Raw genomic sequence first — 20549 nt, 5'->3', positions numbered from 1 at the left:
TGAATAACTTTTTTCCTACAATTCTATCATTTTAGCTCGATAATAATCGATGTACAAGGTGTCCCATGAATTCTTAAATAGTTTGAAAATTCATAAAAATTGAAAGAAACTCGTATATTTGAATGCGCCGTTGTTGTGGTAAAGTGTTCATAGTGATCTCGACTCGCATCGCAGGCTTGAGTTCGAACCCCCATACAATTAATCAATCATTTCACTTCACTCATAGTTAGAAAAAATTAACGGAAGATGGCAGCACTACACATAGCAAGCATTACATAGGAACTGACTTCGCGTTAGGTTCACAACACAAGCATGCACTACTTCCAGCATGGCCGGGCCCTGTTCGAGACAACCTGCTAAAATCTCTTCATCGAGACCGAGCCAGCAAGGAGGAGGTGTATTTGAAAGCGGTTTGTGAAAAAGTTAGAAAGGGAGATTCTCACGAAAGACAGATTTATTTATTATTTTTATTTATTTATTTATTTATTATTATTATTTATTTTTATTTATTTATTTATTTATTATTATTATTTATTTTTATTATTTATTTTTATTATTTATTTTTATTTATTTATTTATTTATTATTATTATTTATTTTTATTTATTTATTTATTTATTATTATTATTTATTTTTATTATTTATTTTTATTTATTTATTTATTTATTATTATTATTTATTTTTATTATTTATTTTTATTTATTTATTTATTTATTATTATTATTTATTTTTATTTATTTATTTTTTTTGGTTTACAGAAAAAAATAGTTTAAATTTTTGTTGGTAGAGGGAGCGGGACGAAAGCAAGTCACTGGAAATATGCAAATCAGAGTCATCAAAAGCAGGGTGTGTGATTCTCAGTTTTCCCGTTGCTGGTGCTTACATAAGGTTCTCATTGTGAAGTTGTTTTACCTCAGCCACGAATCACCGGCTGAAGCTTTACGAACGTTTCCGACAGAGAAGAGCGTTTAGTCAACAAAACTTTGAAATTTTTTTCTGTATCAAAAAGTCCCCATTTTTTCGTGAGAACTACTTTTTTTGTAATAGAGGTCATTCAAGTATTACGCCAGCAGAGTTTTAGCCATTTTTGACCCCCTTTTCCCCTTGTCAGCAAATATCAGCAAAACACTGACCCCCACCCCCCCCCCCCTTCCGAAAAATTTCGTCAGCAGCTCAGAATATTTCATATATTCAAAAAAGTGTGGTTAATGACGTAAGCAACCTTCAAATCCCTTCCCCCCCGCCCCGTCATCAAAAGGTAGCAAATCCGAAACACCCTCCCCTCGATTCTGACGTAATACTTGATTGAAGGACCCCAAACTGCATTCAGATAGGCCTATACCAATTCCTTCAATTTTTGTGAATTTTGAAACTATTAGTGAATTTATGGAACACCCTTAAAATTATGCACTGAGGAAAACAGGATATTAAAAAAAAAGTGGGGAAGATTTAAATACGGGAATGTCGCGTAAAATATGAGTCATATGGTCATCCTACCTACACAAGTTTCTGGCGTGCGAGCTGCTGAAATATTGCATATTTCATCTGTGGACTGAAAAGATACACTCCTACTCTATATGAATCAGCCCACAAAAGGGCCGAAACTAGTTTGGGGGCAACTGCCCGTGCGGCAAAATTTAGGGGCAACAATTTTAGGTGGGAACAAAGAACACCGTTGAAAAATTATCGAATTTTAAAGTTGTGGGGGCGACAAAATAATGTTCGCCCCGGTCAGCAAAAATCCTAGTTACGGCCCTGGCCCCACACTACCAATTATTAACGTTATACCAGAGTTATCGTTAGAACCAAGGTCGTTATAACCAAGTTCGACTGCACCCTTAAAAGTCAAAGGTTAAATTGTAAGTAAACACAAAGGTAATAATTTCATTTATTTGCAAAACTTTTCATAGCAAATTAATTTCATTAACAAATCATATGAAGAAAAACTATACAGGGTGTCCCTGAACTTATGAGTCAACCTTTAGGGAAAGGTAAAATACACACCTAAAGAAGAATATTTTGTATAGCAATGTGGGGCCGGAATTGAAAAGTGTTGGCGGAAAAACTCTGATGAGGACCTCATAGTGCAAAACTTTCAGTCGCTGCTGCAACTGTTCGTGAAACACCTCCGTCAGACCAGACACGACCCGGGCTCTGTCCCTTGCGGGATGTAAGCCCTTTACCCTGCACATCTTTGAAAGGGCACGCCAATCACTTGCTAGACGCTACCGGGCCTGCATCGATATATTTGTGGAGGCACATTTGAGCACTTACTGTAATTATTAATGTAAATAAAAAGCTTTTTTTTAATTTCTTCAGCATTTTGTGTTTTTCCCGCCAACACTTTTCATTTCCGCCCCCACATTGCTATTCAAAAAAATGTGTATTTTACCTTCCCTTAAAGTTTGGCCGATGAGTTCAGGGACACCCTGTAGGTTTTCCGATCACTGTGGCTTTTTCTTTTGCATGATTTTTATGCGCTATTGGTAAATACGCAGAGGCGTATAAAAAGTAGAACTTAGAACATGACTTCGACCACTGGTCCTTGAATGCGAAAAATTCTCACGGGAGTATGTTATGTATCACCACAGGGTCAAAAACACGACACCCATTCGTGATTGGCGTTATACGAGAGAACATACATACATCATACGTCTTCTTACTTCGACCCACTAACTCATTTAACCAGTTATTCGCCGAATACCCCCGAGAATTACGCATTTAATTCGTTTCGTATACGAAAATGAACGAGTAAAAACGTCGTGAAACCCGTTCTCAACGTCTAGACTTTTCTTTTGACCTTACCATGGAACATGGCGAGTGTCCCTTCCACGACGCATTTATTCCGAACACGATTCTTTCTGTTTATTACCCGAAAAACTTCTCCGAAGTGTTCATTAGAGATAATTTCGCCGCGTTGTTTCCAGTGCGGTGATGACTCTAAAAATATTCCGATATCTTAACCCTCTATCACAGCGTTTCTCAAACTTCTTGCCTTTGTGGAACCTTTGAAATAGTTTCTATATTCTAGGGGGTACCCTTGAAGTTACACGCACGTTCTCCAGGAATCATCTGGAAAATATTCATGTTTTTAATGACAGCGGAATCCCCCCCCCCCCCACCCTCCACTGGTCTGGAACGTTCAACAATAATGATCCTTAAATTGCGAAAGGGTCTCTCTAGAGTTTAGATCTATATCATTTCCACCATCGACGAATTAATCGTGGTTAATGTTTTATTGTTTACTAGCTGATACCCGGCGACGTTGCCCGCCCCGTAGAAAATTTATAGCTTATTAATTGTTTTTTAATCCAAAAAAATTCTGCATCAAGTAAGAAAAAATTACTTTCATTTTTAAATATTTTAATTAAAAACTTCAGGCAGTCGCTTGTGGATAATACACGATATGTTTTGTTTTTCCATCTGGTGTGTAGATGTACAAATTTTTGGGATTACCAACACGCGAACAGGCAACGAAAAGCTGTCCGTGTGAAAAACAGGGCTCAAGTAGGTTGATACCTGCCACTGCTAACGACTGGCCTTGCGCTTTGTTGATTTTCATGGCAAAAGCTAAACGAATCGCTTGAAAGGGAATGGCATTTCTTCAGTGATAATTGGGATACGTGGGACGAAGACGCCTTCTCCTTTGGCACATCCAAGTTAGAATCGTTGCTTCAGTGATGTAATTGTGCAATTTCTTCACGGAAAGTCTGGTGCCATTGCAGAGTCTCGGTGTCTCCAAATTTCTCAAAAGAATTATAGATGCTCCGACTTTGAGGGTCAAGTTGTGCGGTGGCACACCCGGAATATCCAAAGAGTTCAGAAATTCTGCACGATACAGAACTGTGCGCTGTGTCTGTGACAGTGCAAACCGATTTGTAAGATTTGGAGTCTCCCGGAATAATTTTTAGGATTTTTTCGTTGATCTTGTTCACACTGTGATTTTTCCATGCCAGAATCACTCCCTCACAAAGCCACTCATGGTTTCGGTGATTTTGTTGAATGTTTGGGAAGACTTCGTCTGCAAGTTCCTGAACTGAGTTTAACAACTGGCAAAATCCATTTGGGAACGTAATCAGTCCGGTGCTTGGGTCTACGGAAATTATTTCATTGCCAAGTTTGATCAACTGATGTGAAAATGATAGCAGCGCTGAGTCATTTTGCAGTTGAACTCACATGTTGGTGGGTAATGATAATTTTTAAATTTTGTGCCAAAGTGTTGATGATTTGAGGCAAGCATTGAGTTCATCAGCTAGCGTTGAACATTTTTATTCTCAGTTCTGTCGTCATAGTTGTTGTTCTCTGTTGTTATCATTGACGTACGCAAGGGGACCCCCTGAGCCAAGATTATAGTGTTATTTTGCAAGGGAAAAACGTAAAACCCCCCTTTAGAAGGAAAAAAAATCTGAAAGCCCCCCCCCCCTTCGAGAAAATTCTGCGTACGCCTATGGTTGTTAATGACGTCATATGTCCAGCTTGTGATATTATTCAAACGCCTTTTAAGCATTTTTTAAATTGAAACTATACCTCTACGATGAGCGGTTGATGAGATAAAGGCCGCATTAGCACTTGCTGGACACCCTATATACAGGATAGCCATAATACCCGGCGCTTCCCGGTGTTTTCTTCAATTACTGAGAGGATTGGAAAAGTGATAAACCATTATAAAGGAACAAACTGTTATAATTAAACAAACTGCAGCATTAAAGAAGTGACAAACCATTGTAAAGGCATATACACGTCTGAAACGCATTGTTAGGGAACCACGGCAACCAAAGTAAACGTTCCGAAAGTGATTGTTGAGGCCATAAAAACATTGTTGTCCGACAGTTTTTCACCCATTTCGGACATTTGCCCAGCTCTGACGAACTTTTAAAATAGCCTACGGTTCAATCCCGGTCCTGTTTGGTATATATGCAACATCTGGCGACGATCGGCCTAACACTGTAGATTTGTATAAAGAACATACATACAGACTTTCACATTTATATATAAGATCCGTTCAATCAACAATGCAAACTAAATAAAGATGCGATGATGAAACGTTTACTTTACAACCGTCGTTTCTGACGCAATGGTGAATTCTAATACATCAATTTTAATGAATTCTGGTGCAACAATGAACGTGTTTATGCGGCATTTCCATGCTTCCAAAAAAACGCCCGGAATTCTAACGCTACGGTGATAATTCCAAGTGTTCCGATGATTTCAAGCATCATAACGCAACGATGGGGGGAGATTTAAACAGTATTCCGATGATTTCAAAAAAAAAAAAAAGCACGAAAATCGAACGCAATGATGAGAATTCAAACGGTATCTCTATGATTTTAGGCATCACCAGATTCTAACACAACGATAAAGATCCAAACAGCATTCCAATGATTTCAAAAGCACTAGATTCTAACGCAACGATGAGAATCCAAACAATATTCCGATTATTTCAAGAGCATCATTAGATTCTCACGCAAAGATAGGGACTCGCACAGTATTTGATGATTTCAAAAAAGCACCAGATTCGAATGCGACGATAATTCAAACGGTATTCCGACAATTTTAAGAAGCACCAGATTCTAACGCAACGATTTCAAAAATCAGCTGATTCTAACGCAATGATGGGAATTCAAACGGTATTCCGATGATTTAAAAAATTACCAGATTCTAATACACAACGATTTCAAAATCACCAGATCCCAACACAACGGTGAGAATTCTAAAAGTATTCTGTTCATTTAAAAAAAAACCACTAGATTCTAACGCAACGATGAGGATTCGAATGGTTTTTTTATCGATTATTTCAAAAATTAACAGATTCCAACACAACAATTTCAAAACTCCACCAGATTTTTTAATGCAACTATTGCGGCGATTTTAAAATCATCAGATTCTAACTCAATTCATGTATTTTTTTCATGATTTCAAATTACCGAATTCTAACACAATGATGAGAATTCAAACGGTATATTCCGATGATTTCAAGAAGCTTTAGATTCTGACTCAGCCGGCAGTGGGAATTCTAAAGGTAGCTCATCGATTTTGAAGTCACTAGATTTTGAGGGCGTTATATGAAAATTTAATCAAATAATAAGCCAATTGGGGCAGAATCAGTCAATTTCGAAGGCACCATAATCAGGAGAAGAAAAAAAGAGCTATCTCGATATATTTTCATAACTATTAGTTGCTTTTCCCATTTCATGCTCGATGACATTAGAAAATTATCCAGTTATACATATTTCAGGACGAATTATCGGTTGTTTTTGTAGAAAAATGGTAGTTAAAAAGAAAAACTTTTTTTTTAAAACCTTGGGAATCGCTCGCGCTTTCATGAATTGTTCAGTAATGCTTTGTTGTAACACCTGCAGTATCCATTAGGCCTTGACAATGCCGGGGTATCATTGGACGACACACAAAGGAAAAACATTTTATTTTAGGAAAAACAATTGAGGTTTTACGTGTAAGACGAGAAGTACCCGCAAGCTGAAAATGTTTCGCCTTCCGAAAAACCACGCGTTCACTCCGTAAATAAATACACATGTACGTTTTTGGAAAGTGCCCTTATCGAAATGAGCTGTATTTGATGACTACGGGGACATTGAAGCATGGCCAAAATGAATCTAAACTCTCTTTAACATTCCGGGGACGTAGCGTGCACTCCCGGGGCCCCGGGGGAAAACTATTCTTAGGGCCCCCTTCACTCACATACTCACTAGGCCACTCACTCACATACTCACTAGGTCACTCACTCACATACTCACTAGGTCATTCACTCACATACTCATTAGGTCACTCACTCCTCTCTCACTGACTCAGTAACTCAATCGCTCACTCCCACGCTAACTGACTCGCATCGAACTGTTGTCGGTGAATTGTTAGTCGGTGAATTTTCTGGCGATGAATTTTCCGACGGTGAATTTTCCTAGTGGTGAATTGCATGGCGGTGAATTTTCCGGTGGTGAAATTTCCTAGCGGTGAATTTTCCGGGCACGCATTCAGCTTGGGAACCCGAGCTGAATAACGGGCGGTAACTGAACCCGGGCGGTGAACTAAAATAACCGGTTGCCCTAGCCTAGTTACGGGGTTCGAAGCTGGGCTGGAAGAGATCTCGGCAACGGGATAAGTCCGGTGGCAGAGACCCTGGCGTTCATTCATTCAGCCTAGTTACGGCCCTAAAACATTCTCATCGTTTGCAGTGATAGAAATCGTCAGAAGCTGATAGAAATCGACGGGTTAACGTCAGAATCTCAGAAATAAGTAGAATACCGTTCGAGAATTACCATCGGCCCGTCATGATCTAATTGAAATTGATGAATTGCCGTTCGTATTAACTTTTGCGACAAAATCCAATTTTGTCGTTACGTCATAATCTATTGCTTTTTTGAGATAATTGGAATAGTGTTCGAATTATCACTGTGTTGAGTCAGAATCCAATAATTATTAGCGAATTATGGTGCGTCAGAATCTGGATGAATGCTTTTTGAAATCATCCGGACATTGTCTGAATCCTCATCAGTGCATCAGAATTTGATTCAAACTTCGAATTACCGTCGGAATTCCCATTGTTTTGCACCAGAATCTGATTGAAATCGACGAATTATTGTTTGAATTATCACGGGGTGTCAGAATCTGATTAAAATTGACGAATTGTTAATTGAATTATCACGGAGCGTCAGAATTTTATTAAAATTGACAAATTACCATTCCAATTCCCATCGTTATATGCCAGAATCTGATAGAAATTGACAAATTCCCGCTTGAATTCTCATCGGTGCTTCAGAATCTGATTCGAATTGACGAATTCCAATTCCCATCGTTTCGTCTTGGAATTTTATTGAAATTTACGAACTATGGACCTACCGTTCGAATTCTTATCGGTACATCCGATTGAAATTGATGAATTGTGGTTCAAATTACATTTTGCGGTAGAATATACAATTGTTGCGTCAGAATCTAGCGCCGTTGGAATCATTGGAATAGCGTTTTAATTTTGATCGGTGCGTCAGAATTTCACTGAAATTGATGAAATGAATTGATGAAACTGTTCAAATTCTCATCGTTTTAGGTCAGAATCCAATTGGCATCGATAATTATTGTTCGTATTCTCATCGTTGCGTCAAAAGCTGATTGAAATTAATGAATTACTCTTCATCAGAAGCAAGTGCTTTTGAAATCATCGGAATACTGTTTGAATTCTCATCGGTGCATCAGAATCTGATTAAAATTGATCAATTACCGTTTGAATTCTCATCATTTTGTGTCGGAATGTGATTAAAATTGATCAATTGCCGTTCGAATTCTCATTATTTTGTGTCGGAATGTGATTAAAATTGATCAATTACCGTTCGAATTCTCATCATTTTGTGTCGGAATGTGATTAAAATTGATCAATTGCCGTTCGAATTCTCATCATTTTGTGTCGGAATGTGATTAAAATTGATCAATTGCCGTTCGAATTCTCATCATTTTGTGTCGGAATGTGATTAAAATTGATCAATTACCGTTCGAATTCTCATCATTTTGTGTCGGAATGTGATTAAAATTGATCAATTGCCGTTCGAATTCTCATCATTTTGTGTCGGAATGTGATTAAAATTGATCAATTGCCGTTCGAATTCTCATCATTTTGTGTCGGAATGTGATTAAAATTGATCAATTACCGTTCGAATTCTCATCATTTTGTGTCGGAATGTGATTAAAATTGATCAATTACCGTTCGAATTCTCATCATTTTGTGTCGGAATGTGATTAAAATTGATCAATTACCGTTCGAATTCTCATCATTTTGTGTCGGAATGTGATTAAAATTGATCAATTACCGTTCGAATTCTCATCATTTTGTGTCGGAATGTAATTAAAATTGATCAATTACCGTTCGAATTCCCATCGTTTTGCAGCAGAATCAAACTGACATTGACGAATTGTCATTTGAGGCCACTGTCACTTTACAGCTGCCAATTTTCACAAAAAATTTTCTGCATTGATCAATAGATTCTTTACAAAGGTGCGAGTTTTTTGCGTTTTCTTTCATACAAAAATGGACATCGTTCTGAAACCGAAAGCTTGTTAGAAGCCTAATTAATGGCGTTCTCCTTTATTACGACATAAGAAGAACCTAAAGAGCGGAACCACGTCTTTTGTAGGGAGAAAGATGGTACAGTATTCAACAATAACAAGACGAATCCCTTCTTTGTATTCGAGTCGAGAAGCTTTCTTTTGACTCAACACAAAAGATCGTCAACTATCACTTTCTGTGCTCAACTCTCTTATTTTGTCTGTTCTTTCTTTGATTTTTCTTTTTTTTTTCTGTTTAATGTCTCAAGGGCATCATTTTTATGTGTTTGTGGGCAGATTCGTAACGGTCCGATGGACCGTGGAATCGCTTTCGATCCTTTCTCGTTTAAAAATCAGCTGGAGAAGAAGAACTTTCCAAGGGCCTAAACTTCCATTTTGGCTTCACTCAAGCGTCCATTGGATCGGTTTTTATTTTCACGTTTTTTTAACGATACATTCGTGACATTATCGTCGGCTAGTCGATCAGTGGTGTGTTGGAATTTGCCGAATTAGAGACAACGACGATGTCAATACACACGAGAATTCGGTGGAGATTCGATCATTCTTATAGTCGAACCTCGTTAAGACGGAGTCAAAGAAGCACTAAAAAAAATGTTTGTTAATAAAGCGATTTTTAGTTCCCCAAAAAAAGCTCCAAAAGCCTCCGTTTCCTGGAAAAAAAAACTTCAAAGCTCCGTTCCCTAGGCTCTCAACGTTTGTCACCCCCCGTGATGGATACAAACTAATTATTATGTAACAGAATTGGCCCTGACATAGAGCCCTCAAAATTTTAGTCATTGCACTCGTGGGGGGGGGGGGGACTTTCTCAAGAACGTCGTTCAGAGCCGAGTATATTCAGGGCAAGGAAGCCATGGGGTGAGCGACAGTTAAGGTAAGCTGCTGGTGGATAATCGCTAGGGCTAGGGTGCCGCGGGTAAATGATTGCGCTTAAGCAAGAAGACTTGATAAAAGTTTTAAAACTACTGCCCTGATGGAAGGTGGGCCTTTCATAGAGGTTTCTCATTGCACAAATAATTATCTCTCTAGATTACAATGAAACCTCGATATAACGATACTCTGCTGATCAAGAAAAACTATCGTTCTAGAGGGGTTTTATCGTTATATCGAGTATCGTTGTGGCGAGGTTTCACTGTACCTGAAAAGAGAAATTGATGATTGTTTTCGATTATATAATGTGCTGTGTCAACTGATTATTTACAGGTAGTCCTGAATTATTCTGAAATAGTGATGGGAAGATCTTGTGGAGTGAGATGTGCCAAAGGCATCCTCGTCACTTTCAACCTGTGCTTCTGGGTAAGCCGAATTCTGTACTTATTCGACATTTAGATGATGGCATCTAATGGGATCAGCAACGTTGAGGCTGATTTACACAAAATTCACTGCCACGAAATCCACCGATACGATAATTCACCGAGAACAGTTTGTCGCCAGTGAGTAAGGGAATGAGTGAGCGATCGAATGAGTTGGTGAATGAGCTATCGAATAAGCTATTGAGTGAGTGAGTGACCGTATGAATAACCGAGTGAGCAATTGAGTTTGTTCAGCTCATTCACCTGCTAACTCATTTGCTCACCTATACTCATTAACTCCCTTACTCACTCTCTCATGTGCTGAATCATTCGCTCAATCACTTGGTCATTTACTCAGTCGCTCACTAACTCCCTCACTCCCTCGCTCATTTGCTCGCTCCACGGCCTCCACAAGGATGGCGCTGACGAGCTCCAGCCCTGGGGCCAGAGACGATTCTTATTTTTCTGTGTTTTCATGCAATAAATTCACTACTTTGGGGTCCGTGAAACATCTAACAAGGGGGGGGGGAGCACCAAAGATCCCAGTCTAGGGCCCTGCTGCAGGATGTGGGGCCATGTCCTCCCTTGCTCACTCATGTCTATATAGGAGTAAGGGCATGACTCCCACAAGGGTGGGTCTGACAGGGCTCTAGCCCGGAGCACATGCAATTTTCTTGATTTTTTTTTTCATACTATAAATTCACTATAAAGGGCAGGGGTTTTCCAACGTAAAGTTTCTCGTGGAACCCTTTATAGTTATATAAGGCGATTCTACGTAACTCAAACAAATACGTATACGGCGGGAAAAAGAAGGGTGGCCGCTAATCGGGAGTTTGAAATGAATACTTTTATTATGCAAGGGGAAATTGTTATTTTTCCGTGAAAGAGGGGGTGGCTGCATCTGAGAGGTGTCCGTTAAGAGGGGTTTTAACTGTATTACATATAGAAACATCATCGAACTGGGACTACTGCTGTCACCTATCAAATAAAAAACACAACTTTTGTGCTTCTTCAATTGAAATTGATGACCGGTTTTTGATTGGTGTGCCGCATTGAAAAACTCAATATAGTATGATATTGACAAATATTTTTTGAGCGATAATATTAGTTGGATTGTCAAGTTTGCTTCGAAATTTTAACAGTTGTTGTTCGTGAGCGGCAAATTAACGTTAGTAAGATGCACAAGGGGAATCCAAAACATCCTCCTTCACCTTTCGAAATTGTAATCGCAAAGAATGTAGACTAGACTTATTTCGATTACAATGTACAAGAAAAAAAAAAAAACCCTTTTTTTGCGCACGTTAGTAATGTTAGTTTACCTCACACAAACAACAACTGCTAAAATTTTTGAGCAAACTTAACAATTCAATTGATACTATTGTTCAAAAAAATATTATTCTATGTGGCACGCCAGTCAAAAGCCAGTCATCAATTTCACTCGAAGAATCACAACAGTTGTATTTTTTATTCGATAGATGACAGCAGTAGTTCCAGTTCAGTGATGATTCTTACAAACATACAGGGTGCATAGGTAACACAGGGTGTTACATATCAGGCGTTTAAAACATAAACACCAATACTTTAAAGCGGGCAACAACCTGTGAAGGTTTCTTTTGCCTTTTTTTTTCTATTTAGTAAACTTCATATAATATTTAAATAAATATAATGTTTAATATAATATAATGTTTAATATAATATAATGTTTAATATAATATAATGTTTAATATAATATAATGTTTAATATAATATAATGTTTAATATTTACTTAAATTTTATAACTATAGCAACACCAACAATCGGCATTCCGCTACCCAGGGTGCATAGGTAGCAGAGCGTTACGGGTAACCCGTTTCATCCGTATTTAACGTTGTTTTTTTCCCCCAACTCTTTCCTCCGATTTTCAAATATTGCACTTAAACTCGTGGAATTTTCTCAGTTGGCATCATTATTATATCTCGTTAAAATTCAAAATAAAGAACAGCTTTTGCAAGTAGTGTCGTAACTACCAATTCCTGTGCCCTGTTTAAGAACTTGCATTTATAGGCCACTTCTGCCCCCTCCCCCCTCCAAGTGGGCCCTGTGTGGGTGCACCTGTTGCATCAGCCTAGTTATGACACTATTTGCAAGTATTAGTAATAAGTGTTTTCTTCTCTGAAAGCTCTCCGGGTTCTTGGATTTTCAAGAGTTTTGATCTTGGTTAACCCCGAAAAAGCTGTCTGTCACGGAACCCCAGATGGAAAACATATAGGGACCCATGAAAAGTCTTGCTTGTGGCCCCGCCAAAGATCTCAGTGAAAGGGTTCCCCCCCCCCCCATGTTGCATGACGTGAGAGACCATGGTTAAAAGAACCTTACACAATTAACAACCTTCCTCTTCCTCCATAAATTTCAAATATGGAATGCAGCCCTCTTAAAGGGTGAGAATCATTGTTCAGACTCGCCCTAAAAAAAAGCTTGCTTACCACAAGACGTTAACGCACAGGAGGCTTGCGTATTCCTAGAAATACGTAGGAAGCTTGCTTATCGAGAAATTCACAGAAGGTTCGTGTAACTCTAAGCATTCGTAGGATAATTTCATACTTCCCAAAAAAAAAAGCATTGGGGGCTTGTACAACTCGAGGCACGCGTAGGGTAGTTTTAGAGGCTTGTGAATGCGTAGGGAAAAAATCATGCGTACTCCCCAGTATATTATGCTTTTCTGTCATCACTCGTTGTTTTTCCCCTCTATTACCGATCACATTTTCTACCTGCCCTTTGAATGGACCATGGCACATCAGGTACGATTGGGCCGTCATATGCAGAAGGGACCCTCATGACAGTGCCGTCTTAACGCGTGGGCCCACCCGGGCACTGCCCGAAGGTCTCAAGAGTACATGGTCCTTATGAAAATGAGATCTAATTAAAATTTTCTAGAATTTACCAGAGAGGGCCTCAGAAAAACCACTTGACCCGGGGGCCCATAATGCTCTTAAGATGGCCCTGCCTCATGATGAAGAGATCTGATAACAATTTTCGAGAGTAAGCATGTAAATTGGTGATCTGTTATTTCTAGCCATGCGGGGGAGGGGGGGGGGGGGCTCAAAAAAATCACTTAGCCTGAGGGGGGCTATTATGATCTTAAAGTGGCCCTGGAGGTACGCCTACCACTGGTCTATATGATGAAGGGTTTCCGCGAGTGCAAAAGAGCTGGTCTGACTTTGTAACGAAGTGTTCCGTGAATTGAATACAATCTGTACAGAATTTTGACCGATTGATTCCGTAGGTGTCCGGATGCGCACTGCTGGCCATGGGTGTGTACCTTCTGGTCGACAAGGAGAAGAGCACCCTGTTCCACCTGTTCACGGTTCCGGGACTGAGCTACACCCTGTCGCAGTACCTGGCTTGGGCGCTGGTCGGTATCGGCGCCGTTGTCTTCAGCGTCGGTTTCTGCGGTTGCTGCGGGGCTGTCAGGGAGAGCAGACCTCTCCTGGTCACGGTAAACATTCATACCAATCCATCAGTTGTGTCTGATTGGCTGTGTGACCACTGACTGATTAATTGTGCTTTTTCCCGATTGCAGTATTTCCTGTTCTTGTTCCTGATAATGGGAGCTGAGCTCGCTGTTGGGATCCTGAGCGTCATCTTCCAAGATAAGGTAATTTAATTTCAACAATGTTTTCGACAATTGTTGTTGTTGTTCTGTCCTCGTTTCAAATACCGAGTATTGATGTACCTGTGCTTATTGGTAGATGCTGGTCGTACTGGATGATCTGTCGGTGACCCTCAAAGAAGAATATGGAATCGATGGACCAACGACGGAAGCGTTCGATTTTGCTCAAACGAGGGTAAGTTATCATCAAATACTGAGAAGTTACTGCCATCTGTCGGTGTATTCTGGCACTTTTGGTTTCGAATTCGTTAATGCGGTGGCAGATGGCTGTAATGTTTACCGAATATTATATATCAATATTGTATTCCAACCTTTTTCCCAAGCCGCGCTACAATCAAGATTATTTTCAATACGCGTGCCACTCAACGAATTCAAACACTCAGACCATACGTCCCGTTTATAGGGGCACGAGCAGGGGGTAACTAGAAATTTCGTTCGGGGGGGGACGACCACTTTCATTTCGCTGAAAGTGGTGATAGAACAATAGATTTGGCCATGTTTTCCCTTTTTTCGGTCATTTTCTCACATTTCGGGGGATGGGGGGGAAACCAGACCCCCAAGTCCTTCCTCCTCCTGGAATTCCCTTATAACGAAATTTCGTTTTAACGAAGTGATTCCTCTGGTTTCTTGGCGTTCGTTATAACGGGATTCCACTGTATATATATATTTTTTCAAATCTCGTTTGGAATCACCAAAGTCTAATGTTAAACTCTTTTCTATGTTGCATTATCTCATCGTTGTATTCAACGATATTCTTTACTACGATAAATCCCTCTGTAACGATATTTTTTGGAACGATTTTGAAATCACTCTGTAACGATTATTTATTTCTATATTCCGATAGAAATGCGTGTAAAATATATTTTAAAACTCGTGACACATATCTTAGTTCATCCCCCCCCCCCCCCAATGATCTTCTAACAACATCACTATTTGGTACCACCTCATCACCGAAAGTGATAATGAAATTTTTTCTGTATCGCTGTAAAGATGGGCTCTCAAAGCATCTCTTCACTCGTATGCCTCACCATGCTATTAAGACGACCCTTAGGTTATCATGGGCCTCTTCCTGCACTAATGCATGCATCTTCAACCAGGGCCGTCTTAAGAGCATCATGGGCTCCCGGGCCAAATGATTTTTCTGAGGCCCTACCAGCAAATTTTCGAAAATCTCAACCAGATCCCATTTTTGTGAGGCCCCCTTTTCTCTTGAGGCACCCGGGCCGTGCCCGGGTTGGCCCATCCCTTAAGACGGCACTGTCTTCAACCCGTTGCTCACGAGCACCGCAGTGCTCTCTGAAGCATTCAGAGTGCTCGATGCTTGTGTTCGATTTCGTGCTCGCGAGTAACTTGATCAACGTTACAATTAAACATCTTGCATAAATTGTGCATTGAAATCAGCCTGATTACATGCTTCCGTACGTCAAACCTCCCCGTAAGGGTGCTCTTCTTTTGATGATTGGTATAGGCAGTGCTCGCGACTAGAAAAATATTGAAGACCTCAGTACTAAACGGTCATTCGACCGCTTCACGGACGTCAGCATCGATGGGGGAAGGTGGTTTCCGATTTGCTGACTTTTGATGACGACGGGAGGGGGGGGGCAGTTGAATGATGTTTACGTCATCAACCACCCTTTATGCAAAATAAGAAATATTCTCGATGGCATCTTACTCAGGTGTGCCAAAAAACCTTTCCCTATTTTGTGGGCATTTGAACTAACATTCTCCCTATTGATAAGCTCTCTATAAAGCCACTTTGGTGATCCCTAAATGTTCCGCGGATCCTTCAAGTGAAGTGGAAATGTGTCGCGGGCCACTCAAGTGATCTGGAACTATGGCGCGCGTCATTCAAGTGATCCGTAATTATGCCGCGAATCTCAAATTTAAGTAATCTGGGAATGTGCCGCGGGCAACTTGAGTGATGTAGAACTTAAGTGCTCTAAAACTGTGCCACATGTCACTCAAGGGTTCTCTAAATGTGCCATGGATCGCTTCAGTGTTCTGGAACTGAATCGCGAGTCACTTCAGTGATCTCTGAATGCGCCACGGGCCGCCTAAATGCTTTGGAATTGTGCCACGGGTCACTTAAGAGATCTGTTCAAGGGCGTAGCCGGGGGGGGGGACTTGGGGGTCTGGCCCCCCCCCCCGAAATGTGAGAAAATGACCGAAAAAAGGGAAAAAGATGGCCAAATCTATTGTTCTGTCACTTTGGTCCCCCCCCCCCGAACGAAATTTCTGGCTACGCCCCTGGATCTGTTAATGCGCCGCTTAGTTCATTTTTACAAAATTAGATTTGAGGGGGGCAGGCCACATCAGATAACCCCCGCGGCCACTGCACTAATGCATGCATCTTCAACCAGGGCCGTCTTAAGAGCATCATGGGCTCCCGGGCCAAATGATTTTTCTGAGGCCCTACCAGCAAATTTTCGAAAATCTCAACCAGATCCCATTTTTGTGAGGCCCCCTTTTCTCTTGAGGCACCCGGGCCGTGCCCGGGTTGGCCCATCCCTTAAGACGGCACTGTCTTCAACCCGTTGCTCACGAGCACCGCAGTGCTCTCTGAAGCATTCAGAGTGCTCGATGCTTGTGTTCGATTTCGTGCTCGCGAGTAACTTGATCAACGTTACAATTAAACATCTTGCATAAATTGTGCATTGAAATCAGCCTGATTACATGCTTCCGTACGTCAAACCTCCCCGTAAGGGTGCTCTTCTTTTGATGATTGGTATAGGCAGTGCTCGCGACTAGAAAAATATTGAAGACCTCAGTACTAAACGGTCATTCGACCGCTTCACGGACGTCAGCATCGATGGGGGAAGGTGGTTTCCGATTTGCTGACTTTTGATGACGACGGGAGGGGGGGGGGCAGTTGAATGATGTTTACGTCATCAACCACCCTTTATGCAAAATAAGAAATATTCTCGATGGCATCTTACTCAGGTGTGCCAAAAAACCTTTCCCTATTTTGTGGGCATTTGAACTAACATTCTCCCTATTGATAAGCTCTCTATAAAGCCACTTTGGTGATCCCTAAATGTTCCGCGGATCCTTCAAGTGAAGTGGAAATGTGTCGCGGGCCACTCAAGTGATCTGGAACTATGGCGCGCGTCATTCAAGTGATCCGTAATTATGCCGCGAATCTCAAATTTAAGTAATCTGGGAATGTGCCGCGGGCAACTTGAGTGATGTAGAACTTAAGCGCTCTAAAACTGTGCCACATGTCACTCAAGGGTTCTCTAAATGTGCCATGGATCGCTTCAGTGTTCTGGAACTGAATCGCGAGTCACTTCAGTGATCTCTGAATGCGCCACGGGCCGCCTAAATGCTTTGGAATTGTGCCACGGGTCACTTAAGAGATCTGTTCAAGGGCGTAGCCGGGGGGGGGGGGACTTGGGGGTCTGGCCCCCCCCCCCGAAATGTGAGAAAATGACCGAAAAAAGGGAAAAAGATGGCCAAATCTATTGTTCTGTCACTTTGGTCCCCCCCCCCCGAACGAAATTTCTGGCTACGCCCCTGGATCTGTTAATGCGCCGCTTAGTTCATTTTTACAAAATTAGATTTGAGGGGGGCAGGCCACATCAGATAACCCCCGCGGCCACTGCACTAATGCATGCATCTTCAACCAGGGCCGTCTTAAGAGCATCATGGGCTCCCGGGCCAAATGATTTTTCTGAGGCCCTACCAGCAAATTTTCGAAAATCTCAACCAGATCCCATTTTTGTGAGGCCCCCTTTTCTCTTGAGGCACCCGGGCCGTGCCCGGGTTGGCCCATCCCTTAAGACGGCACTGTCTTCAACCCGTTGCTCACGAGCACCGCAGTGCTCTCTGAAGCATTCAGAGTGCTCGATGCTTGTGTTCGATTTCGTGCTCGCGAGTAACTTGATCAACGTTACAATTAAACATCTTGCATAAATTGTGCATTGAAATCAGCCTGATTACATGCTTCCGTACGTCAAACCTCCCCGTAAGGGTGCTCTTCTTTTGATGATTGGTATAGGCAGTGCTCGCGACTAGAAAAATATTGAAGACCTCAGTACTAAACGGTCATTCGACCGCTTCACGGACGTCAGCATCGATGGGGGAAGGTGGTTTCCGATTTGCTGACTTTTGATGACGACGGGAGGGGGGGGGGGCAGTTGAATGATGTTTACGTCATCAACCACCCTTTATGCAAAATAAGAAATATTCTCGATGGCATCTTACTCAGGTGTGCCAAAAAACCTTTCCCTATTTTGTGGGCATTTGAACTAACATTCTCCCTATTGATAAGCTCTCTATAAAGCCACTTTGGTGATCCCTAAATGTTCCGCGGATCCTTCAAGTGAAGTGGAAATGTGTCGCGGGCCACTCAAGTGATCTGGAACTATGGCGCGCGTCATTCAAGTGATCCGTAATTATGCCGCGAATCTCAAATTTAAGTAATCTGGGAATGTGCCGCGGGCAACTTGAGTGATGTAGAACTTAAGTGCTCTAAAACTGTGCCACATGTCACTCAAGGGTTCTCTAAATGTGCCATGGATCGCTTCAGTGTTCTGGAACTGAATCGCGAGTCACTTCAGTGATCTCTGAATGCGCCACGGGCCGCCTAAATGCTTTGGAATTGTGCCACGGGTCACTTAAGAGATCTGTTCAAGGGCGTAGCCGGGGGGGGGGACTTGGGGGTCTGCCCCCCCCCCCCCCCGAAATGTGAGAAAATGACCGAAAAAAGGGAAAAAGATGGCCAAATCTATTGTTCTGTCACTTTGGTCCCCCCCCCCCGAACGAAATTTCTGGCTACGCCCCTGGATCTGTTAATGCGCCGCTTAGTTCATTTTTACAAAATTAGATTTGAGGGGGGCAGGCCACATCAGATAACCCCCGCGGCCACATTTGGTCCGCGGGCCAAGGATTTTACCATATATGGCTTAGACTTTTCTGCATTAAAAACATAAATTTTTCATCTTATGCGGAGGATCTCCACCATCCCCCCCGTATACAGTCGAATGAGAACTGAATGTTACCAGTTGTTCCGTATATACAGAACTCAAGTCTGTACGCAGGAGAGGGAGGAGTGTGTTGCATTGTATATTTATTAGTTATTGGTGGGGGGAGGATTGAAATGCCTCTTCCCCCAGGGTTCCGGCGCTTATGCACACACACACACACACACACAGTCCACTAATAAATTTTTTGTATTTTCAGTTCAATTGTTGTGGAGTGTTTGGTCCAGATGATTACGCGGACAGCGTGTGGAAAGTGAAGGATCTCGGCAAGGGGGACCAGGTCGGCAAGACCTGCTGCGTCCTCACCAACGGTGACCACATGGACCCGAAGCCCGCGAATGACACCTGGTGCCAGTCTAAGAAGACTCTAGAAAACGTTCTGTTCCGGCATCAGGAGGTGAGTGTCTCTCTCTCTCTTTATTCCAAATTTCATGATTGTTTAATTGTCCCTACAAAAATGTTTTGAATTGTCTAAGAGCTTTCACAAGCGAAAACCCAGCAATACCTGTTGTAGTTTTTTTTCCCTTTTTTTGACAAAAATTGTATAAAAATACCGGGCAAGCATGCTACCATCTACACCACTGGAGACGCATGAATCTGCCTTCCTAATTTCACGCACTGTGTCGTGAGGCGCTGAAGTAGAGGCATTAGCATCCTCTTAACTTCAGGAAATGGCCCCCGGGTGGGACGGTTTAGAGAGATATAGATGGCTTTTTTCTCAGCCAGAGATATCAAGGAAACAGTTATTTTCCGGATATTATGCTGAGAAAAAAGCCATCTATATCTCTCTAAATGTGATAGTGATAGGAACCCATAGACACCCAGGCTCTGTCACACTCGGTGATATAAACACATTGTCCCTGAGGATTCGGGTGCCTCCGGGGGAGCCATTTACTGAGCTTGAAAAAGATATACATACATACATGATCAGGCGCCATTACGCACATTGCCAGTAAACAAGTATAAAATTTACGATCAAAAAGTGGTGATTGAGGAAAATAACAAATGGTAAGGAAACATGAAGAGATGATATTTTTTCGGCCTGAAATATACTGAGAAATTGAGTTTTCAGGATGTTCTGCCGAAACAGACATTTGGGAAGAATCAGTTTTGGGTCTCCTCCGGATCCCCCCTTGCATACCGGGCAAAAAATGCTCTAACCAATACAACAGAGGCACACTTTTCAATTCCTTATAACACGCATTTTAGTAGCGTGAAGAGCTAAGTGGAGACACAGCGCAGCCTCCCCTTAACGTCAGGTTTCGCTACACGTACACGCACATTCCAGCATGTACCAATTCGTTAGAGGTTCCGTAGAGGAATATGGACGAGGTGCATGTGTATGGTTTAGTAGTAGTAGCCTCCCTTAACTACTGTGGCGAAAATTGCTGTAGTCAAGGGAGGCTGCTGTGTCTCCACTCAGCGCTTCACGCTTCTAATGCGTGTTGTAAGGAATTGAAAAGTGTGCCTCTGGTGTACGCACTTTCACGGTACTCAAGGGTATCTGGGTTCGATTCTCGGAGGAGGCAAATCACTTTTCTTTCCAAATATCAGTTTCGGCATA

The 20549-nt window shown here is 41.6% G+C and overlaps 1 protein-coding gene across 1 annotated transcript in view; it reads left to right on the top strand.

Annotated features, from left to right (window-relative positions):
* Positions 1-20549, top strand: part of LOC149068897 (CD151 antigen-like) — a 32333-nt gene that overhangs the window by 8369 nt on the left and 3415 nt on the right. Inside the window, exons 2-6 of the mRNA XM_089250780.1 lie at positions 10266-10358; positions 13617-13829; positions 13914-13988; positions 14083-14178; positions 19185-19382. Coding sequence (XP_089106906.1) covers positions 10293-10358; positions 13617-13829; positions 13914-13988; positions 14083-14178; positions 19185-19382 — 648 coding nt within the window. The 5' untranslated portion in view covers positions 10266-10292. The remainder of the gene's footprint in view (positions 1-10265; positions 10359-13616; positions 13830-13913; positions 13989-14082; positions 14179-19184; positions 19383-20549) is intronic.

This window comes from Pholcus phalangioides, unplaced genomic scaffold (assembly GCF_987345545.1).
Source record: "Pholcus phalangioides strain wild (caught in Gottingen) unplaced genomic scaffold, Ppha-v1.0 ptg000024l_1, whole genome shotgun sequence".
NCBI lineage: Eukaryota > Metazoa > Arthropoda > Arachnida > Araneae > Pholcidae > Pholcus > Pholcus phalangioides.
This window is presented reverse-complemented; position numbering and strand designations above follow the sequence as displayed.